Below are 24,664 nucleotides of genomic sequence, written 5' to 3' on the forward strand. Positions count from 1 at the left end.
AATGTCAAAGAACTTTGGTTGAATGTCCCACTTTTCTTTAAATCTAGAAGACTGAAACTTCTAGATATTTTTGGTACTGAGTTCCCTTTCCTTTTCTTTTCCCACCCTGTGAATCCTGAAGTGCACTAGATTGATTTTCTATGGATAACCAGTAACTGTAGAATTTTGTCAAAATTTGTACCTTGCAACAGCAAAATTTCATAAACTGTTTTTTTTTTTAAATTTAGTAGACAAGTGAAAAGAAGGAGAATTGTTTTGTCAGCTGTAGTGTTATGAATTGGGTAATGATATGTAAGATGAACATATATGAATAATACAGTAGGCTGGTATATTTTTACAAGTCAGTGAGTATACTGCAGTCCATTTTGTAGAAGTGCTCTTCTGTGGTAAATCAAAACCACAGTGTTAGCCACTGAAGCCCCCCTGTGACTTGCAAGAAGTCCGAAGTGCCTATAATAGAAATGTCTAACAGTCTGTAGATGTTTACTGCAGAGCAGGCAACTAGCTAGAGAAGGCCACTAGCTAGGGATGGCAGGAAACTGCTAGTAATCCTGTCCCTTCTGAACCAGAATAAGAGAAACTAAATTCCACATTGAACTTTAGAGCAGTTTCTCATCTCTGTTATGTCTAAATAGAGAAAGAAATATCAGTGAGCTACAAGGGAATCTCTCCACAGTCATGACTTTGACCAGTGCTGTATTCATGCAGTCGTACTTCCAGTTGTCTGTGTGCAGACTGTTGGCTGTAACGCAGCAGAAAGGACTTTGGAAATGAGCATCAAAAGAATTGTTATCTAAATCATCTTCCAGTCAGTGCTGCCAAGCACCAGTTTGCTGGAGTTTTGGCGTATTTTACTTTTTTTGTAAGTTTTGTAACTGTAATATACAGTATTTTGGTGGGTTTTTCTAGTGTTTTTTGTTAAATCCAAATTGCAGCCTCATTGCCTTCTGCACCATCTTGAAATAGAAAAACTTCTTTTATCTTCCTTCTTTATATTGAAAATCTATTTGATTTTTATAAAAGTTTCCTTAATTTAATAAAATAGCCCATTGAAGCAGCGCACAGTTTTCAGCATTTAATGAGTAAACTTTGAACTTGTTCAGTGTGTGTGCCCTTTTGCTGACATGATGAGTAGAAGTAGGAAGACATGACAGGGTAAGGGTATGTTCTTCTGGAAGAGATTTTTAAAATACAGTGAACCAAAAAGCTTAGTATTCAGCTACTGGCGCAGTTCTGAGTGATTTTAGCGCTACTTTGCAAGCTTAGAAATCAAAGGCATTTCAGGACCAAATCTCAAGTGTTTAATGAAGAGGTGAGAAAGTGTCTCAGACTTTGAGGTACTTGGAGAGCAAGGCCTCTCTCCATTATTTTTCAGTAGGCTTGGAGTTTGGAGAGGTCCCAGTCAGCTGGAAGCTAGCAAATACTATTCCAGTTTTTAAGAGAAAGAAGAAAGATGCTGTCAGTTACAGGCCTGTGCCACTCCAGTGCCGGCAAAATTATGGAGAAGGTTACTCTGGGAGTTTGATAGCTGTTGATTGATACGGGAAGAGTTTAAAGGGGTGAGACTTAATGGGATTTTTTAAGGAGATTTTTTTTATTTCTTAGTCTTATAGCAGCTCCAGAGTTCAAGTAACTTTGAAAAAGCAGTATGTAGGAAATTAGCTATATAAGATTATTTGAAAAGTTGGTCTATCACTTAATCCAAACATTTTAAAGCATTTGACATTGCGAGTAGTCTTCAAAATTTGGTATGTCAGAAGACCTCTCTAGGCTTTACTAATGCATTATGTAATTAATTTTTCTGTTTCAGCTGAGGACGTACACATTTTTTGGTGCTTCTTTGGTTATTGTAAATCATTTTACTCATGAAAGTATTTCACAAGGCACAGTAGAACAACTTTTCTCAATTTTTTTATGAAGAAGCTGATTTTCAATGGAAAAAGCATCATTTTATAGGCTAAATTTTGCTCAGTTATTTCATTTTTTATTAAACTGTGGTTCTTCATAATTTATTTTCTTCACTTATTTAAATGTTCAAAATATGCCTTGTGCTCCATAAAGATTTTATAAATGAAAAAGTAGTTTCATTTAGTTTCTGTTAGTTTTTCAGTGTAGTCCACTTGGTCTAGTGTGTTGTCACCACTTAGAATCTGAGATGCTAAGCTGCAGATGTAGGTATCAAAATGCAAGTTGTGCACAAAATACAAGACTGAATACATTCATATGTGTAATATTACAGGGTTTTTTATTTCATAATTTTCTGATTTTTTTAAAGGCCCGAAATATTTTTTTGGAGAAATTATTTTGCCCATTATATATTTCCCTTTCCACCTTCCCCTTCTGTCATTTTCCCAGGTCTCTTCCTGGAGTAGCCAAGTTCACTGTTGAAGGTGGTAGCTTAAGTAAACAAATTGTTTGCCTCTGCTGTTTAAAACATCTCTAAATTTGATTAGCAGCTCTCTGTGCAGGTCCAGTTGAGAGTTAGAATAGTGTCGAGAGTAGTGTCAGAACTTGCTGAGCAGGGAGTAGGAGAAGGGGCTTACTGTTTGGGATAACACCAATGGTGTTACTTCCACTTTTTGGTTTTGTGCTGTTTTTCCCTCCTCTATTTTTTCCTCTTTGTTTAAAGATTTATTTTGTCTGAAGTAAAATTATTTTTTGAATAGTTAGGCAATGATATAAAAGTATTTTATTGGGTCTATCAACAGATAGACTGGAGGTAGACTGGGTATCAACTGGAGGAAGAAGAAAGTCCAGCTGCTTTAAAGGATATACAGTGTCAAACATAGCCATGACTCATAAAAACTAACATAAAGATGTTCTAAGAAAGAAAAAGAACGTGAGTACAGAAGCTAGGTTTTGACATTGCTTTGTGGGCACTTCAGTGAGCTTATACAGTATTATTAACTGTAGAAAAAGCATTTCAGATAAAGCAAGTGTTTTGGATTTCAAAATCATCAACTAAATAGAGCAACTGTGTTTGCAAAATCATGTGTGGGGGGAAAAAGCTTTCATAATTCATGTTATTCATGCTTGCAGGTTTTGTGATAGTTCTACCCCTTCCCTCATCTTCAAGTATCCATGACAACACAGCTTGTTCATATTTTACAGTGAAAGCAGCTAAAAAGTGAAGGTTTTCATAATATAGGATTAGCAGACCTACAAGTATTATGTAAGATATCATACCGGAGCTATGAGCATGAAAAAATTTAGATGTAAAGGATTAACAGGGAATGACAGCTGCTTCTTGTAAAACTAGACAAATAACTGTAAGAATTGTCATGTTGTCCAGGTAATTGCACCATTTAAAATCCGTGCTGACCGCTATGCAAAATAAACCAGAAAAAGAACAAGCCTGTAAATGCTAGTTGCTAGTTTATTTCACTCTCGGAAGCTCTTAAGCAGGATTTTCTTTCTTCTGTAGAGGCCTAATGCAATTGCTTGAATTTGCAAGCGCATTTTTAATGTTTCCCTTTTTAGAATCTCTGCTAATCATCCTCCATTAAAGTTATGTGTGAAAATAGGTGATTATACTGTATTTACACTAAATGAAGAATTTGGAAATGAAAGCTAGTTCCAGTGCTGCAAAATTGTGGAGGTAAACCTTTATTCCCTTTGTAGTCTGGTCCTGAAGAAAACTTGCAGATGTGAAGGGAAAATGAGAAGGACACTTCCTCCTGCTTTTTATTCTTTTGACTGATTTGAAATACAAATGAAATAAAGTTTGCCCCTCTAAACTCAAAAGTATTACCATTGATCCTCACCTCTCAAGACCATGTACTCTAGTATCAAACTTGCAGGTTGCATGTGAAGCTGTGAAATTACATCAGTTTTTCATTAATTTTTTCTGACTGTGAACTTTTAAATAAAGGAAATATATAGAAGAAAACAGTATGGAAATTTGCTTTCAAAATTATTAAAAATATTGTAAGATTAGTAATAAATAATGCAGAAAAAGCTGATATGCCATTGAGCAGGTAACTGATTAAATGAGCATTTTGCAAATCTAAATTTCAGTAATATCAGAGAATGCTGATTGACCAGAAACAAATTCAAGAATAGGGAAAACTAGGCGAGCCTCTTATCTTGCATTTTTTAGGTGGATGGAAGGTGTAGTGTGTGTTCAAGTATATATGCCTATCTGTATGAAATCTGGCCTATCTTTATGAAATCTTAAAACATAGTATTCAGTAGAAGTTTTCTTGAAATTTTCAAAAAATCTGAGTGAACAGAGAGAAGTTTGGGTAGGTGAATGGAGTTGTGTGCTCTATTGGCTGTTTATTTATGGTAAAGTTTTTGCTTCTCATTGGGGAGAAGCTGTATACAGGAATCCTGAAGCAGAGTATGGTCAAGACATTTTCTTGCATAGACCATTTATATATGTACAGTATGTGGGGAGATGTGTAGGGAAAAGATGGAAGCGCTCCTTTACGATGATAATTCTACCTTTACATCCCACTTCTTACGGTTTTATTGTTAACTGATGTTCAGAAGTTGGATTCCTGTGTTCCTTTTGAGTTATCTAGCAATGTCATTCTTGTTCTTTGTCTGATTGTGGTACTGGACACAAAATGATCCCGTAAATGTCATCTTTAGCTTTTCCACTATACATACCACAGACCATCCAATTTCAAGGTGCTTTCTATTGTACTGAGTCACGTGAGATATATCTGAACATGTATCTGTGGCTTTTGCCCTTGGTGCCTCATTCACATTTCCTCATCACGTTCTTAATGTACCTCGTGGAGTGAAATTCACACCTGTAATGTGCATTCGTGGTAGACCCAGAACATATATCTCCAGTATCTAATCCTATTCCAGATAATATCCTCTTTTCTTGACATTTCTGCTAAGGGTTCTCAAGGACAGGATGTTTTGGGAGAGTTTGTTGAAGAAAATAGGGATTATATTATTAGCCATGGCCTGCCTTATGGCAAGTCACAGAAAGCAATGACACCACAGTGGCCTCTAGTGGGTTGTGTGGTCACTTGTGTTCCTTCTACCCTAAGTCTTGGACAGGCCTGTTGAGCTGGTTTTTTAAAGAGGAAGTTGTGTTAGGGCCAGAAAGGGGTGGTGGCAGTTAGGGACATGTTGTACACCCTTGCAGGCTGCATGCAGCATAGGACCTGCCTGTTGGAAAGTGCTGACTTAGCAGGCTTATTTGTATGTGTGTGAGTACGTATGTCCAAAGTGTGTTTGTGAACAGCATTGTGGAATATAAAATACTGAGAGGAGTTCAGTATTTGGCTAATGTGGGGATATCCTGTTAGTCATCTGGAAAAGCTCGTGAGATCCAGTATTCAAGGTGCGAATGCACATCACAGAGCAGGGAGGGATTGGGAGGTTTTGTAATGCCATTATATATGGTAATGAAAAAGACAAGACTTCATTTTTCAGGAGACATCTCTGTGCCTAGGGACTTTATAATTGTTGCCGAGTGTGGGCTTGATGTAATGCTTCTTCGTGGAGTAGTTTGTCATTGTAAAGATGTAGAAGAAAATGAAAGAAATTTGGCAAATGTTGTCAAGGTGTGAGGAGGACTGCTGAGGCGAGATAGATTAATCTAAATAATGCAGCTAAGTCCTAGTTACGGAAATGGAGAAAGTGAGAGAAATATTAGTGTATGATTTGAATGATGTGAATGTCAAACAGATTTTTCACTTGTACTTGGTGATAATGAACAGACAGGATTGAGAAGTGAAGGCTCTGTGTATCCTAAAAGACCTTGCTAAGGAAAATAGTGCAGAAGCCCTGATTTCTAGAAGGAATAAAGGAAGTACTGTCTCTGGAAAGAGTTACCAGGCTAGACAGGAGATTCCAGGGAAGAAAACTTGTTCTGATTTTGGTTAGATAAGGCCTTTTTAATTGTAACTTTCATGAATCACGTCATTGGGGAGCTTTTAGAACTTTATGCGTTTGGACAGAAACCGTCAGTGCCGTTCTGTAATGATGCCTTTTGAATTAGTTACAGTGTATTTCTCATTTGCAAGACTGTTCCTGTTTTTGTCTTACAACTTTTATTAAGAACATTACTTAATTATGTTTGCTTAGGCTGTGTGGGAGGAGGTTGCTGAGCTACAACTTTGCTAGGTTTGATTTCACTTTTACCAACTGACGCAGCTGATTGTTAGGTTACTATAAGAAAACTTTATCAGCTTTTTTCTTTCTTTTGATCAGTACATCAGTCAGTTTTGTAGGATTAATTTGAGGGTTTGTATTAAGGGCTTGGCTGGGATTGTTTTTTGTTTCGTTACTTTGGTTTTTTAATAATCTAGGCGAAAACCACTATCAGCTATTCCTGCACTGAAGTAGCACACAAGGTGTTGTAATACTCATTTCAGGAATGCACTCTACTGAATTACTTTTTAACTTTGAAAATTACAGACAACTCTAGAGCAGAATTTTTGTCACCTTTGTTTTGCACTAGTAGTTTAGATAAATATGTTCCAGAGTTGAGTGAAATAAATAAATAAAAAGATGCTAATATTCAGGTAATGGAAATATGAAAAAGCCACTCACTAGCAGAGAAAACTTAAAGCCAAGTCTTGTGTGGTGTGTTGATGCCACTGCAGTAAAATCTTTAGTGGGATGTTCTGTAGGCTTATCACAGACAAGGAATGTGCATTGTCAAAAGAAAAAGAGATAATGTAAGGTTTCTTTTATAGCACTCTAAATATTACAAATTATGAAGATTTTTTCTTGTTCTTGTTTCTGAATATGTCATATTTAAAAATGAAGTTAAAAACTTCCAAATTAATTCAGATTAAAGCGCTCAAAAGTAAAAATCAGCTTGGTATTTCATTGAAATGTAGGTTTTACTATAAAAGTAAATATTTGCTTTTTCTAATCCAATTTAATCTAATTGCAGTTGATGAGTAAAGAGTCTCCAGTCTCTGTTGGAAATGATGCTTACGTTGACCTTGATCGGCAGGTATCTAGTCTTAGATGTTTCTTTTCTTTCAATTATAGCATGTCAGGGCCATATTAAGAACGAAATCTTTTTTGTTTTTCTTCAATCATTAAAGGGTGTTGTGGTAAAGTAAAGTAAGAAGCGAAAAATCAAATCTCAGTATTTCAAGTACTTCAGCTTTTGTAAATTGGGTTTGCTTTTATTGTGTATTTAAAGGATATAGAAAAGTTGATTTGAGAAACCAGTCTAGCTGTATGACATAATAGTGCAAAACTGCAGAATGGTACAAATCTTTAGGCATGGAGAAAGAAAGAAAGATAAAAGAGATAAATGTTTTTATCTGAGTTCCTATTTCCAAATTCAGTTAAAAAAAAACCAAAGCAACTGCTTCTAGGGGAATCCTAGAACTGCTGCAAAATAGAAGAGAATTTTTCAAATACAATCATTTCCGGTCTGATATATTTAGAAAATACACAAACCAAATTTTTTTTTACAGGCTTATCCTCATGCTCAGAGTGTCCTCCTTCCTCAGATTTTTTTTTCTAATTGAGAAGAATAGTACAGTGTTCATCCATTATGCTTTCTCTGCAGAAATATGTAAATTCTTGCAGATTAAGTTAATTCTTTGTATGTAAACAGGCCCATAAGAAATAAACTTGCAAATGCAAGGTATGATGAAGCTTTGAGAAAGCTCATTTAAACTTCATCATATATAATAATACATATATATCTGTATCTATATACATAAAATGCATGCACCTGTTTTATCAGACCGGTTTTCTTGTAGCTGTGTTTTCTATGTTATCTTAACTACATTCATTAGCCGACCAGTGAGACACATATCTTTCAACATTCCGCCTTTGAAGGGAAGTATTGGAATATTTCCCACTGCTTATAAGGTTCAGTGCCCTTTTTTAAAGTGTAGGCTTCTTTATCACATACTAGTTTTATTCCTGTTGTGCACTAGAAGTAGCTTCCAGAGACTAGAAGTATTTTACCCTAATTGTCCATTCCCTGTGTTCCACCTTTCAGTCCTTTCTGTATTTCAAATGTAGATTGAAAATTGAAATTACGCACTCTTTGCATTTGTAAAGAAAAGTGGTATTGACAGGTTTTTTTAGAGATTTGGTGAGTTCTTCAGGCCCAATTTCTCCTGGAGATTTTGACTCAATTTATAGAGTTGATATGATAATTCTAATGTAAGAGCAAATGTTACTTTTTGGTATGTGTTCTTTTTACTGATACACAAACTAAACAGTATTCACAATTCACATCTGCTTCTTCTTTTTTTCTTTGTATGAGTAGAATTGCTCAGTTTTTAAAAATTTAATTTATTACCTCAATGTAAAAATAATTAGTAGTTCAGTAGTTCAGAATATTTTTAAATGGATCACAGAGAGTGATGAAAATGTAAACATATCTTGTTTATGGTAGCTGAAGAAAACTACAGAAGAATTAAATGAAGCACTTGCAACAAAAGAAGAAATTGCCCAGAGATGTCATGAGTTAGATATGCAGGTAAGTTTGCTATAGAGTCTGTATCAATTTTGAAGTGGAGAAAAGCATATTGAAATGTAATTTTTAGAAGGGGGATGAAAATGTCACAGTAATTGTTTTGTTTTCACTTGTGCTAGCAGAATGAATATCATTGTTTTCTTATCTTGTTGCTGTGTTGTCAGTATTATGATTCATACTAGCAAAACCTCTTTTCATTCAGTTAGGAAGGGTTTGAGCTGTGCAGTAAAACTTTTGCCATTAGAGAACTAATACAAGTTCTGCTGCTGTTCCGGCAGTTCCAGCTAATGGTTAAATCCCAGTCAGAAGTTGCTGTAGACCATTAAATGTGTATGGGTTTAGAGTAAGTCTTACTGTAAGTAAATCAATACTCATCTGGAAGACATGAGGAGTGTGAAGGGGGAGCCCTGAAATGCACTGCTCTTTCTACCCTGTTTCAAAATAATAATTCAGGTTTCTTGTAGTTCAGTAACTGTTGGAATTAATAAAGCTGATCTTTGCTTGTCGTGGAACATATGAACTCATGTTTCAGGTCTCGGAGCACTTTGGGTTCTTTCTACTACTGCCTGTTTTCACAGTGTTAGTGGAAAGTGAGCTATCTTTGGGACTGTGTTTCTGTTTCAGGCCTGCTTGTAGATGGCCTTTACTGCGAAGAGCTAGTTTTATTTGTTCCTAGGGAAAGGATACACATTTTATTATAATGAAGTTATACGTGCTGTCAGAACAGACTTTTCCTTTAAATTCTTGTGTGAAAGGCATAAAAGAATATTTACGTTTCCTGAGTTGTACCTCTGCCCCTAATGTTGCAATATGTTGGTTACATCACATAGCAATTGAATACCTATTAAATTATACAGTGTATTCTTGTGAAATGTGAGTAGTGAAGCCTGCATGTTTCTGTTTGTGGCATCTTTTGATACTTCATTATGAACATGAAAAAATACTGCTCTCTGTACCTGGGTAGGTTAATTATTCCTCTTCATACTTTTATTACAACAGGTTGCAGCCCTCCAAGAGGAGAAGAGCAGCCTGCTCGCCGAGAACCAGATTTTAATGGAACGTTTAAATCAGTCTGATTCCATTGAAGATCCCAACAGTCCTGCAGGTCGTAGACACCTGCAGCTGCAGACACAACTAGAACAGCTGCAAGAGGAAACATTCAGGTAGAAAAGCTACACTTGGCTAGAGTGTTTGTTTGTAGCTGGCAATAGAGGTGACTTCGATATTTCTGGTTCTGCTGCAAATGTGAATTAATGGATGGTGTATAGCCACAGTAGTACAGTTTTTAAAGTGATGTATACATTATAATTTCGCTCTTTACAAGATCCAGCATTTTAAAAAGCAATTTCTTAATGCTGAAGTGCTTTATATGTCACTCTGCTGTGAGTTACTTTGAATTGCTTGTGTGCAGTCATTTCACCCATGTTTTGCAAAGTCGGTGGGACTGAATAGTAGCATGCTTTCCTTTTTGTAAATTATTCTGATTGTATTTTTAAGATCTAGTAATTCCTAGAAGAAAGTTTGCTATAGGCTGTACTGCTGGTGGCATTATCAATGTAGGAAAATATGTCCTGACCTGAATTTGAAAACAAATTTCAGAGATGATGAAAGATAGAGATTATCCATCTCTGAGTTCTGCACTTTATTTACATTTCCCCAGTATGTGAAAATACAGTTCCTCTGTAAACATCCTTACTGATCCTCTTGACTGTTGCTTTCAGGCTGTGTCAGCCTGTTCTGCTGAAGAAAGCTGGTTCACTTCACCATAACCTTTTCATTCTCTTTCCCATACTTTCCTTCTGCTTTGTGAATGAAATTATAGTATTTCTTTCTTTACGCTGCCAGCTTTTCTTTTGCTATCTTCTTCTCATTGCCTTTTTCCAACTCTTACAATGTATGCCACGTTGCTTTCCTTTCTTTTTTCTGTTTTGCCATTTTTCCAATTCCTCTTGCTAAGCCTCCTTTCCTGCTTATTCTGACATGTCATCTCCTGTCAGTTCCTTGAAAAACATTGTGTTTCTCTTTCATAACAACTAGTGCCTGGATTTTTTCTTTTTATATGTCTACCATGTAAAGGAATAAAGTAATGATGATGTCCCCTTTTATCCCTTCTGATTCATCTCCATGCTCTGCAGTGATTCCTGAGTCTGGTATCAGTTACTGTCCAAAAAGATTTTGTCCCTGTGTTCAATATCTGCACTGTCTGTTACTGTAGTTTCAGGTTCTAAACTCTTTTCATATGTGAGACTCATTCCTGGTCTCCTTTACCTCCTTCCCCTGTCTTCATATTATGTGGCTTCTATTCGCAATTTTTATGTGTTGCTTCCAGCTCTACCTGATCAAGCAGGACATTTGCACAGCTTAAGTGGTGCCTTGTGCAGTACACCATTTTTCCTCCTAGTCTTGTCTCTTTGTGCTTTGACTGTCCTGGTCTGTTGTGATCCAGATCTCCATTGTTTCTGGTTTGGATGACTCAAAAGATTTTCTTGTCTCCATTCTTGTGGACGGTTTTTGGACTCCTTGACTTGTTTTTTAAATCATGCCCTTATCTCCTATTCTGGATTGTTTTTGTTTCAATTTCAGAGCAAAATAGCAGTAGGACTTTCTGTTTCAGGTTGTGTCCTCTTCCATTCTTTCAAAATACATTGAAAAAATTTCTATTACTTACTCTCTTTGTTCACTGCCAGGTTAATAGAGCTTTGGCTATGCATAGTGTATGCAAGCAGTTCATCATCTTTGGTCAGAGTTCTTTATTTGCTGACTAGATAGTCTAGATCTCCAGATGTACTGGGCGCGCACAGGTTCTTTTTGAGTAAATAAATAAAGCCGCTTCAGTGAGAGGTCTACGGCATTTATAACATCTTACAATCAGTTCAATATTGTTGAAGGTAGATGAATTGGACAGAATAAAGATGTCATGTTCAACGTCTGGATGTCTGAAGATGAAAAAAGATTAAAATTTCTCCTTAAGCTTCCCTTGTGTTAAACTACAATCATAGAAGGAAACCTCAGGTTTTGTTTTTATGGGAACATACGTTACCTTGTGAATTTTCAAATAGAAAGACTGGTATTAAATTTGGAGCATTGATAAAGTCAATCTTCTTTTACATTTTGAATAAGAACATTGTGTTGCTGTTTTCCTTCACTGCAGCAGAAGGCCATTTCTGTTCTTAGAGGGGTTGATGAGGAAAAGTAACTGGCTCAGGATGAGAAATTATTTCCTGGGGTTTTTTTCACTCTTACAGATTAGAAGCTGCAAAAGATGACTATCGAATACGCTGTGAAGAACTAGAAAAGGAAATTGCAGAATTGAGACAACAAACAGAAGAGCTTACCACACTGGCAGAGGAGGCTCAGTCTTTGAAGGATGAGATAGATGTACTCAGGTAAATTTTGTTCCATTAACTCTTTTTTAACTACTACCTTTTAATCTGTATAATTTATGTACCTAATCTACATTATCTTTTGTTTAAGTAATTTAATATTAAACACTTTCAATGGCAAGATTCTTTGGATCCTCCAGGTTAGGTACACAGACTGACACACAATTTGGCTTGAGTAAAATAGTTGCTTATTTTGTACCTAATCAATAACTATTATTAAACTTAATAATTCTATGCCAATTAATGGTTATAACAGGGCACCCACTGGTCTCTTTGAGTATGCAGTATTCACCTTCATCATGCCTCAGGCATCTGTTCTCATCAGAAAACTAGGTTGTTTGCTTTCCTGGTTTTGCATTTTTCGGACTTGGGGTGGTGCTTTTGGTTTATCATGTAACATTAGTGTGAACAACATCTTTTGCAGCTCTTGTTCCCACTGGATTTTAGCAATGAAAATTGTCATGATTTGATGATACTAGGGGTTTATAGAGTGGGCCAGCCACTTTTACTATGGAGCATATTTCTTCAGTGTTGGCATCTATTGCCATGGATTATTCAGAGCACTTACTCATTCTCTCCAGCAAGACTTGTTTAATACTACTATTCCTGATTCACCAGCAGCCTTCTACCAAAGCTGTTTGTCTTTATCCCTTCTGTCATTAATATAAGAAATGAACCCATCAGGCTGCATGGGTGGCATGGGTTCAAAGAGCAATTCCTTGTCCCAAGAGAGAGGCCCTGCACCTCACTGGGGATTAAACAGAGCTGGCTTGCATCAATGTCCCATAAACTGACACATTAATTCAGTGGGAGGTTCCCTGGGTTTCATGGGAAATTGGGTTTGTAAGCTGGTTGATTCTAAAATGATACAGGGAACAGTAATAGTAGCAGAGATCTTTGGGGGAGGTAAGGTCCCTTGTAATCTTGGGCATGCAGCAGATGGATTGATAAAACTCTGAAAAACTGAAGCCTGGTGTTTCTTTTTCTTTTGTCCTTTTTTTTTTTTTTTTTTTTTAAGAAGGAATCAAGTTTCAAAACTGTTACAATTCTTCTGTGTCACCATGTACAATTTGTGTAGCAGAGAAATATTTATGATTTTAGTCCTGGTTATCATTAAAACAAACTGAATGGCAGAAACTTTTCTTCTTTACCCTTGAAAAATTTAGGACAGAAGATAATTTAGAATTGAAAGGAAATTAGTGGGAGTGAGGTTGTTTTAGCTATTATTTTAAAGTTGGAAGCACGTTGTTAGGAAAAGGGATAGGGTCTAAAAGAAACTTCAGCAGCAACTCTTAGAGTTGACAAATAGTTATGGGAAGAAAACAGACAATTAAAAGTGAAAACATCAGTAATAGGAGGATATGATCGCTTTGTTGTTCTTCCCATGAATGTCTTCTGCATTAAGAAAATGAAGAAAATGAATGTGGAGAAGCATTTTAAATTCTGTTAGTTTTGTTAATTTTCGGAGTTCAAATTTGATACAAATCTGTCTCTTCAGGCATTCTTCTGATAAAGTAGCCAAGTTAGAAAGCCAGGTAGAGTCATACAAAAAGAAATTGGAGGACCTGGGTGATTTGCGACGGCAAGTGAAGCTTTTAGAAGAGAAGAATACAATGTACATGCAAAATACCGTGAGCCTGGAGGAAGAACTAAGGAAGGCCAATGCAGCACGCAGTCAGCTGGAAACATACAAGAGACAGGTGAGGCCAGGCATCATCAATGCTATAATACTCTGTATTGTTCAGCACTTTGTCTTCATAACATGGCTAATATCTCAAAGTAAAAAAAAGCTATGAAAAAAACAACTCCTGTTTAAAAGACTTCCATGTTTTATAGGTACTTGCTACCTTTTGTCCACCTTTCCTGCAGCTCTTGTCATTAATACAAGTTTGTTACTTTGTCAAAAAGCAGTATTTCTCGCATTTAAAAACTCAACAGATGTAAAGCTTTTTTTTTTCTAAAATTATTCCAAATTCATATTCAGTAGTGGGGCTTGAGTTAAGGCTGTCCTTTCAGAAAAAGTATCAAAAGTATCCACTTGTCCCTTACAATTTTCCAGCAGTGAGGAACACACCACAGCTGAGGTAAGTTGTTCCTGTTGTTAAATAACTTCTTTTTTTAAGCTTCTGGTTTCTCTGATACATCTGAATTTTTCCACTTAAGAAGAGAGAAGGACACATGTCATCCTTGTTGTTTATATGCACCTAGTGGAATACAAAATGTGTCAGCAACACACTCTGTGGAGTGAAAGGCACCTGTTTATCCTCCTGCTTATCCAAGTGCCATGTGATGCTGTTTGTTTAAAGGTGCAACATGTGCTTAATCTTCTTTCTGATTCTGTACTTCAGGGACACGATATCGTTCTGGTATTGTTACAGGGCTAGACAGGGCATGGTTTATTAACGGAGTAGTGCCTGCTCTGTATTTCTGCCTGATCAAACGATCACAGCACAGGGGTCCCTGTATGTCAGTTTACCATAGAATAAAGTATAGAAACAATCGCTAAACAATACTAAAAGCCCAGGAGCAATCTGTCTCCCTAAGACTTGATAGACTTTTTTCGCTGCAGTTGGTGATCTCAATGTTTAAAACAAATGGTTTCAGCCTATGCAGGCTATTTTAAATACAGCCCAAATGATTTTACCAGAAAAAAAAGAACTTGGACAAGAAAAATTGTCCAAGGGGGCGAAGAGAAGTGTAAATGTAGAAAAGAATGGCCTACCACACATGAATAGTATCAAGTTTACTGGCAATCCAATATTACACTCTGTTAAACACCTGAGCATGTGATATTGTTGTGTAACCGCAACATCTACATTTGATTCTTCTTATTTCACCAAACAAAAGGATTTTAGAAGGGCCAGTCCCATCAGTTGTGCTGCTAAAATAGTCCTTATCTTCAGTGCATAGGGTTTCCTGTATGAGGAGCTGTTGTTTGGAGCAAAACTGTTTTCTGGCTGAGACTGGAATAAGTCTCAGGTGTCCTGTGGCAGATGTGTTTTTCTTCACCTAACTATGGTGTGTCAAAATGAACACTCTGTGTTTGTCTGCACTGTCTGTAAGACTAGCCTCCTTTTGAAACCTGCCTGTGACTCGTAAGCCACAAAATTATTTTTCTGGGAATCCTAAATTTTGCTATCAGAAGTAAGCTGGATATAAGGCTTATGATGTTATGTCACTTCTGAGTACTAATGTGTTCCTGTAATGGAATATGACTTGTCTGGTGTTTGAAGGATCCAGCCTGACTCATGAGAACACCATTAGAGAGTTATTTCTTTGGCTTAGAATCATTGTCCTATACAGATGAAAATGGATCATTCAAATTCCTATAGTAATCTGCAAGGAAATTGCATCTTCACTGCATAGAGCAGTCTCTGTGAGGTTGAGTGGTAGTGTTTTGTTTTCCCTCTTCTGAGAGCAAGCACAAGCCTATCCAAGAAACTTTATTTCAACATGAAGAATTGAAATGTAAAGACTGCAGGATATTTTTTTTTGGTGATAATTTTAATTCAGCCCCTTTGTGCATGTGCATTCTGATACATAGTTAACAATATGTCTTGCTTTTCTTTGTTGCAAGATTCCTGCTTTACTCATTCCACACACAGATAATGCTTAGTGAATGTGACGGCAGTTCATTTTTTTTAGTCTTCTGCATTACCATGAAACCGTATGTTTTTCTATACACTCACAAGTCTTACTTCAAGACAAATATATTTACTTCAATGTTTTCCTACATTCCATCACCTTAGCATAATTGGTTACAAACATAAATGCATTTCATTCCATTTGAGGTGAAAATACTAATATTTTGCAAGTGGTAGCACTGTCACTGGTGAAGGTCTGCAGTTGTTTTGTTATACCTGCAGTTATTCTGATTGCCTCAGTGATAAATGTCACATCTGAAATATTTTCGTATCTAACATGTTCATTTCTTTAATCTCAGAAAATGCAGGCCTGTGCTGGTTTTGCGGCCTTTAATTTAGGAACAACAGCAGCAAAGTCCTTCTCTAAGACTTAGGACCATGAATATTTTAGGCCTTGTAGTTATTTTGCTATAGCTGTACACACTGAAAATTAAAGGCCATTAGAACCACTAGGGGATCTTGGTGCTGATATGGCTACTGCTTTAATCACGTCCTTTGTAATCTAAAAGCCATGAAAAAGCCTTCTTATAAACTGATTCAGAAGAAGCTGTAGGTCTTTAGCTGAGTCTTCATTCAGCTTTTGTATCTGCAGGTCAGGCTTTATTTAGCTTATTTGCTCTCATGTTCTCTGCATTGAGCTTTTTTAATGTTCTGGAATGAATCTTTGTCAGTAAAGGCTGAACGTTTTGAAAAGGGAAGACTTCACCAATCTACCTTCTGTTGTGCTTGCCTTTCACATTTCTGCTCACTTAATTTTAAGAGTTCTTTACTGATCTGTAGTTGAAAGCATACATGTGGCAGTGTTTCTCACTGAAATAAAGAAAACTGTTTGGAGCCTGTGGCTGAATCTCTATGTTAGTGTACTAAAAATTATTAGGACATCTCAGGGAATGTTACCTGGCTGCATAAACTATTAGCTGAATTCTGAGTGAGGCTTATGAAGTAAAGTTAACAAAAGATGTAGATAATTGGCTTTCTTCAGTCTTTTCTTTTTACTAGCCTTTTCAGAATGCAGAAAGATTTTCTGCTGTTCCTAATATTTTTGATTCATAGAACTCCATGGGTTTTTTTCTGTAAACCTTGCTTGAGTTTAAATTCTTGTTTTAGATTTAGTGAAAATACTTTACATTTTTTCTATCTTTTGCTTGCACTAAGACCTAATATTTGAATGCTTTTTATTTTACTGAAACACAGAACAACTGATGAAAGAAGTTTTTCATATGTCCTATAAGTAACTGTTTCAATTGTTTTAAAACATGACTTGTGGTGCATTGTAATTGGCTGCTTTGTCTTGTGTATTTTGTTTTAACATTTGCAGACACATTATTGATTCTTGTTCTCACAGGCAGTTGAACTACAAAACAGGTTATCTGAAGAATCCAAGAAAGCTGATAAATTAGATTATGAATGCAAACGACTGAAAGAAAAAGTAGACAGCCTCCAAAAAGAAAAAGATGTAAGTGCCAAGGTGTTATTTTTTTGTTAGTAACAATAGCAACTTTGTATCAATTATAACACAGAGATGTGGTCATTATAGTTAGCCATCTTTTTAAATTAGGAAGTCTTTTTTCCTCCAAAATTTTCTAATGTTTGTGTACAAGATAATTTTTAAAAGTAAGAATTGTACAGTGTGGAATAAAGTGACTGTACAAAATCATATGCAACTCATTTTTAAGAGGAAAAGCCTTCATGTTTGGCATCTGAAGTTGTTTTCTGACCATTTACCATGAGAAAGTTAATAAATACCCAGGGCAATTATTATGTATTTTGAAAAGCTATTTACAACAGAGTTTCTGCAACAGGGTTCCTAGTTTCAAAGAACTAAATTCCTGTTGCTTTTTTTCCCTAAGGCATTCTTTGAGGTACCATCAGCATGCTTCTCTTTGTGGAATCATCACTAGTGTAGGAAGAGGCTTAGTAGTTGTGCAGCGGGAAATGACCTTTGTGGCAATCTCAGCTTTTATGACAGCTCCTTGTTGACCTGTCTTGTACTGCCAGTGTGGAATACACAGGGTAGATATGAATTTGTCCCCTTCCTCTTGTGTCATTTGCTACTAGTGATTCTGTGATTAATTGCTTTGTACTCTCTTCCTGAGACTGATCTTCAGACTTCTCTTACACACTGTCGTCTCTCAACAGTTAATTTCAGCTTGTTTCTTATGAATGTATGTGCAGGTGGTCTGAACTACCTAAAATCAATGTCAGCAATTGCTGCTAGCAGTTTCTTAGGCATGTTCTAATTGTAAGTCCATTGATCCAACTATCAGAAACTCTGCAGGCTTTTTCCTCAATAGTCATATTTCATGTCCAGTTATTTCCAAGATTTTCAAGCCCAGCACTTAAATATAACTTGAACTGAAAGTTTTCAGTTACTTTAGGTTCATAGGCCATTGATTGCCATTTTTTATTAAATTTTCAAGCTCTGATGGACACTTGACCTTCACATCACTTCCATCTGCCCTTCAAATCAGGCTGGAATGCTCATAATAACTGTGTTGGTATTGTGCTTTGGCTTTCTTTCTTGCGTTTTTAAATTGTTTTTTTTTTTTCCCAATTATTTTATGTTGAACAATGGTAAAGTTGTTTCTGTGGCTTATCCATGGCTCAGTGGACCATTTCATCTTGCACAAAGGATCTGAATTACAGGCCATTGTCATACAGTTTTCTGATTTACCCCCTGGCAAGTAGCTTTTTTTTGAGCTGGATATTGTTCTTAAGTAGATTCTTTTGAATGGATATGCGCCTGTGAGAAGTAAATTACAGCTAGAATTCCCTCATCACCTGAGTTTAGTGATTCCCTGCTCTTTCTGTTCTATGTTGTTGATATGTATCAGCAAAGTAGCTCACCACAGGTCACAAACTAGGTAGTCGTATCTTGTCAGCTATGTTTTGGAAATAATTTCTGAAATTGATTATATTTTTTTCCTTATGTTCTGGCAAAGCTTGGTAGTGTTTGATATTTTCATCAAAGTAGTTTGGAATTTTACCTCTGTGGTGTGTTATAAGTACTATAAAATAATTATTGATCTGCTTGTACCACTGAAGCCCTAGGGCTTTTTCTAGTCACTAAAATATTCTGGCATTTGGTAATCAACTGTTAGTAAAATAAAATGCTGTCAGCCAACACAACTCTATATATATATATATATATATATATATATATATATATATATATATATATACACACACCCATATAGGGGCAAGGTCTATCTTGGACCATTTAGAAATACTGAGCATGTCTGATTTTGGAACAAACTGTAACTTGGATCATTACGTAGTAGCCAGTTTCTTTCCTTTTTTTGACCCTTGGCAACCTTCTGGACAAAAACTTGGTGTTATCTGTAGATTCTTATTTTTTCACCAGAAGGCTAGTTGTGCCAAATTTAAAGGGTATTTGCCTGATGCTACTGAATAGCACATCTGTCTGGACCCCCCAAGGGGATCCAGTCCTGTTCTTCAGTTCTTTTTGGACCAAGTCTTAAGCAACAAGTTTTCTTTTATATCCAAGATACTGGTGAATGGCAAGAACAGCTGACACGCAGGAGGAATGCAATATGGAAATGTTGCTCTCACTTTCAGTGGTGAAAAATAAGCAAAGTGAAGTAAAAGCTGTTTGTTATGTTGACTCTGTACTTAGCTGCTCATAGTTTCACTCCTGGCTGAATCTTTGACTCATGGTGAGGGAAAAATCTGTAGTCTCTCAACTGTCTTTCATTTCTCTTGGAATCAACCCCAATGAAAGGAAAACAGCTGAGTGGCCCCATGGATACTGTTTACTGCCTGGTACCAGAACTTTGTGTTACTAATATCTTGATTTTGTAAGCTTATACCCCTGCTATTTTTAGTCCAATAAGATCAGCAAACCTTCTCCCAAAAAAACCCAAACTACTATTCCTATGGAATATATAATACTTATATTTATTCAGTTATGGAATAGACTGAGATACCTTAATTTGAAAGTAATTTCTAGAGTTACATTGAATAATTTTTAAAATTTTGAAGGCTGTTAGAGATGGATTTGGACTGCCAAGACTGATACTGATTCTCTTTCCAATTATTCAGAGATTAAGAACAGAAAGGGATTCTTTGAAAGAAACTATTGAAGAACTTAGATGCGTACAAGCTCAGGAGGGTCAACTCACCACTACAGGTAAAGGACAAATAAGGAGACTAAATGCCTCTTTTCTAAAGTGTACATGAGTTTTCTGTAGAGTATTGAATGTGCTTTTGTTTAGCACAGAATAAATTTAAGCTCTTCTAAAATCAGCAGTGAAAAACTTCAACTCTTCATAGCTTCATAAGCAAGCAAAAGCTTCAAATGTTATTTGCATCAATCAGAATTTTAGTCTCCTCTCCAGTGGGATATTTTATAATATAGATCTGATTTCTATATAGTTACATAGTTTTCTTTAGAGGCACATTTTGTCATGATGTTTCTTGTGTTATAGTTCATTTGTATGTGTAATCTTGTGTACCTTTATAGCTCTTAGATAAGATAATGAGCAGGAAATAAACTGCAACATTGTTTCTTCAGAATGGATGAAATCAGAAGTAATGGTTCACCACATGAAATGGTGTTTGTCTGTCAGTCTTGCTGTAGCCTGACTGTGTCATTTTACATTGTCTAGCAGTAGTGTGAAGCTTCTAGAGCAATGTCTACTTCTTGTCATATGAAAACGTCAATGGTATGCTTTTCCTTACTCAGGATTGATGCCTCTGGGAAGACAAGAGCCTTCAGACAGTTTAGCAGCAGAAATCATTACTCCTGAAATAAAGTAAGCTAATGCATGCTTTGTTTTACTAACCTCTACAATGGTCAATGGCAAGTTGAACATTAATCAGCAGTGCCCTGGCAGCCAGGAGGCCCAGCTGTGTCCTTGGGGGCATCAGACACAGCATCACTAGCCAGGCAAGGGAGGGGATTGTCCTGCTCTGCTCTGGAGCAGAATCCTGTGTGCAGTTTTGGGTGCCACAATATGAGAAAAAGACATAAAGCTCTTAGCATCCTAACGAGGGCAACAAGCATGGAGAAGGGCCTTGAGGGGAAGGTCTATGATGAGTAGCTGAGGTTACTTCATCTGTTCAGCCTGCAGAGGAGGAGACTGAGCAGAGATTTTATCCTTCCTCTTGAGACGAAGAGGAAGGGTGAACACTCATCTCTTCTCTGTTGTGACCTGTGACAGGGCCCAAGGGAATGGTCTGAATTTGTGTCAGGGAAGGTTTAGGTTGGATATTAGAAAAAGGTACTTCTTGTTGCCCTGTTCTGATTGCCTGTAGCTTGATGATGGTACCAAAAGAGTTGAGTATTTTTGAGTAAGAATTAAGGGGAAGGCAACAAGGCAGATATTCTGGTGGATGTGTTATAGACCACTTGTCTAGGATACTATGCTATAAGGAGCTTGGAAGAGGTCTTGAGATTGCTGGCCCTTCTTCTTATGGAGGACTTCAACTTACCAGATGGCTGCTGCAAATGCAGCACAGCAGAAAGGGATCAGTCTAGAAGGTTCTTCACCTATGCAGAAGATAACTTTCTAACACAGCTGCTGAGCAAGCCAACTAGGGAAGATGTGAACTCACTGATTGTGAACAGAAAAGGACTGGTAGATGGTGTGATGATCAGAGGCCATCTTGGGCACAGCAGTCGCTGAATGAGAGAGTTTTTGATTCACAGATGTCATGGTTTGATTCTGGTGCAATGCTAGTGCTCTTATGAAAATACTCCTTCCTTGGTGTCTACTGTGAGATGTGATCAGAAACAGAGCAAAGCAGGCTCCAGCTTAGGAATAAAAGGGGAAAAACTTTATTAACTTACAACTATATATAAAGAGAAACACACAGAACTCGGAATGAAAACTTTACATGTCACATTCTTCTTTTCAACCAAATTTCTAATAAACTCCTCAAATCATCAACTCTCAGTCTATTACTACCCTTTAGATAATCAATTCTCAGTTCATCAAGAAGGGAGGAGTTCCTCTTGCACCATGGGCTTCCCCTGGAAACACAGTTGGAACCTTTTGTGTTTCCATGTCACACATGGCGGTGCCCGGAGATCATCTGCTATCGTGACGTCTTCCTTCCATGCCCAGTGCTCTCACCACTGCGCATGGACCAGAGCTGCCTCTAGGGTTTTTCTTTTCAAGGGTGCTTTGCCCAGTTCCAAAAAAGCACAGTCTCTCACCTTTGGGGCACTTGTCCCCCCCCAAATTTCATCCCTTGGGGCTGAGGGGTCTCGAGAACAGAGATCCTCTTCTTCCCAGAGGGCACCACTAGCTTCCTCACCCGTTGTCTCTGTTCACGCACTCCTTCACATCACATCACTGCACTCTCTTGGCTCCAAGCCATTGCCTCCCCCCTAAATGCAGTCTCTGTGTCACAGGAAAAAATGGTTCTGTCCATGGCTATACAAGAAAAGTCTAGCTAAAAGCCACTAAAAGCCACTTTATCAGCTCTTCCCACTTAAGATTCTTCTCAGCTTCTCTTGTGGCCCATTTCCTGTTATCTCATCTATATCTCTCTTCTCATTCAACTCTAGGAGGAATCAGCATTTGTAAGGTTCCCATCATCCAAAAAAGGGTTATAAGTCTCAGGCTCTGCCTGTCCAGAACTCCCATGGCTGCCCTGCAGGCACCTTCTCACCGCACCGCCCCCCTTCTCCTTCTGGCTGGCCTCCTATCAAATTTCAAGGTAGCACAAGCACTGACACCAGCTCTCTCTCTCCCTCCTCCTGGGGTGCTGCCCGATGGCTCTCAGGGTTCCTCCACCCTTCTATCCTGCAGGGGCCTTCTCCTCCCTTCTCTGTCCAGGCCCCCAGCCTACCTCGCTCAGGCCTTGTGGCTTCCCCTCCCCTGCCCAGCTTGAGCCAGACAGGGCAGGTCTGATTTCTTCCACAGATGGAACTCAAGAGAACTTCCCCTGGGAGTTCTCAGCTTTTAACCCCCTGTGTTCTCAGAGGCATATCCATGTCCTCAGTGGCCGCACCAGGTGTCAATATTCAAATCTGAGCACCTATTGGTTTGGCTACAGCATCCTAAAAAAAATTAACTTTTTCTCAAACCACAACAACAGAGAATTAAGGAGAGAGGCCAGCAGAACCTCCACTTTAGACTTCTGTAGGGCAGACTTTGATCCATTTACAGGTCTGGTTGACAGAGTTGCTTGGAAGTCAGTCCTGAAGGGCAAAGGAGTCTGGGAGGGCAAGAAGGAACTGTCAAGGTGCAGGAGCAGGCAGTCTCCATGTGTCAAATGGTGAGCCAGGAAGACTGGCTTGGCTGCACAGAGAGCTTTGGCCAGAACTTGGGATAAAAAAGATTGTATCGTGTTTGGAAGAAGGGGCAAAGCCACTCAGGAGGAATACAGAGATGTTGTGCTGTTATGCAGGGAGAAAATTAGATGGGCCAAAGCCCAACTAGTTCTTATTCTGCTTACTGCCAATAAAAGACAATAAAAAAATGTTTCTATAAATATATTTACAACTGAATGAGGGTTAAGTTGAATCTCAGTCCCTTATTGATTGCAAGGAGAACCCTACCAGTAAAGGATAATGAGAAAGTTGATCTACTTAAAGCCTTCATTTCTAGAGTCTTTGATTGTAGCACTCCTGATCTGGAAGACAGATGCAAGAAGCTGAATAAAATCACTGCAATAGAGGAGGAAAGAGCTATGCTATGCCCACTTACAGCTATGCTACCTGCTGTGCCACTAAGACACCTGCAAGTCCATGGGGCTGAGTGGGATCCACTGAAAGGGTACTGAGGCAGTGGCTGCAGATGGGTGTTGCAAAATTCACCATAAAACAGTTTTTGATTGTGAAATAGAGCATCTCGACTTGCTACTGTAGCAAGTAGGGGCAAGAAAGAACCAAGAGTCTACCAGAGTGGGCAGAGAGTGACTCTGCCTGAGTGCTTCAACTTTTAAAGAGCCCAGGGCAACCCCCCAGCCCCTGCTTCACCATTCTGTTTTCCAGCTGCAGGAGGAAAGTAACAATTTTGGGCACAGATATAGATATGGAATACAATAAATTTTGGGTTACTCAGGACAGTGTTGATCTACTGGAGGGTTGAAAGGCTCTGCAGAAGAATCTGAACAGGTTGTATCAGTGGATGGAGGACAGTTGTATGAAGTTCAGCACGGCCAAGGTCCTGCCCTTGGATCACAACAACATGTACAGTGCTGCAGGCTTGGAGAAGACTGGATGAAAAGATGCACAGTGGGAAGTAATTGTAGAGTTATAGAACAGCTTGGGTTGGAAGGGACCTTAAAGATCATCTTGTTCCACCTACTGTGCCATGGTCAAAGACACCTTCCAGTAGACCAGGTTGCTCAAATCTCCATCCAACCTAGCCTGGAATACTGTCAAGTATGGAGCATCCAAAACTCCCTTTGCCATTGCCTCCAAACCCTCAAAGAATTTCTGTTTCATTTCTAATCTAAACCACCCTTTTCCAGTTTAACACTACTCTCCTTTGTCTTGTTTCTCCACACTCTTGTAAAAAAATCTCTCTCCAGCTCTGTTGTTGGCTCCTTTCAGGCACTGTAAAGCTGCTCAAGGTATCCCTGGAGTCTGATCTACAACCCCAGCCCCAGCTCTCTCAGCTTGCTTTAATAGAGGTGCTCCATCTCTGTGATCATCTTAGCAGCTTCCTCTGGACTCACTTGAATTAGTTGACATACTTCCTGTGCTGGGACCCCAGAGCTGGATGCAGGGTTCCAGGTGGGCTCTCAGCAGAGCAGAGGGGCAGAATCCCCTCCCTCCCCTGTTGCCCACGCTGCTTTGGATGCAGCCCAGGACATGTTTGGCTTTCTGGGCTGGCAGTGCCCATGGCTGGGTCATGTCCAGCCTCTCGCCCAGGAGCACCCCCAAGTCCTTCTCACAGGGCTGCTCTCCACCTGTTCATCCCCAGCCTGGGATGATACCAGGGGTTGCCATAGGCCAAGTGCAGGACCTTACACTTGGCCTTGTTGAACCTCAAGAGGTTTACATGCCCGACTTCTTCAGTTTGTCCAGGTTCCTGTGGATAGCACCTGTTGTTCTGGTGTGGATTTGGTGGTGTTGGGTGACAGCAGCTGAACATGAGCCATTGAGTGCCCAGGTGGTCAAGAAGGCCAGTGACATCCTGGCCTGTATCAGCAGTAAAGTGGCCAGCAGGACCAGGACAGGGTACAGTGCCCCCTGTAACTGGCACTGGTGAGGGTACCTCTCAAATCCTGTG

The 24,664-nt window shown here is 38.3% G+C and overlaps 1 protein-coding gene across 4 annotated transcripts in view; it reads left to right on the forward strand.

Annotated features, from left to right (window-relative positions):
* The window catches only part of HOOK3 (hook microtubule tethering protein 3), an 87,348-nt gene that overhangs the window by 36,394 nt on the left and 26,290 nt on the right, over positions 1-24,664 (forward strand). For 3 of the 4 annotated variants that reach the window (XM_084225759.1, XM_084225761.1, XM_084225762.1), the window contains 8 exons: positions 6,869-6,931; positions 8,345-8,428; positions 9,425-9,588; positions 11,671-11,811; positions 13,307-13,508; positions 16,798-16,908; positions 19,515-19,602; positions 20,158-20,227. In XM_084225759.1, coding sequence (XP_084081885.1) covers positions 6,869-6,931; positions 8,345-8,428; positions 9,425-9,588; positions 11,671-11,811; positions 13,307-13,508; positions 16,798-16,908; positions 19,515-19,602; positions 20,158-20,227 — 923 coding nt within the window. The remainder of the gene's footprint in view (positions 1-6,868; positions 6,932-8,344; positions 8,429-9,424; positions 9,589-11,670; positions 11,812-13,306; positions 13,509-16,797; positions 16,909-19,514; positions 19,603-20,157; positions 20,228-24,664) is intronic. The other variant, XM_084225760.1, reaches the window with a different exon arrangement.

The sequence above is a fragment of the Fringilla coelebs genome (genome assembly GCF_963513975.1).
Source record: "Fringilla coelebs genome assembly, chromosome: Z".
Classification (NCBI taxonomy): domain Eukaryota; kingdom Metazoa; phylum Chordata; class Aves; order Passeriformes; family Fringillidae; genus Fringilla; species Fringilla coelebs.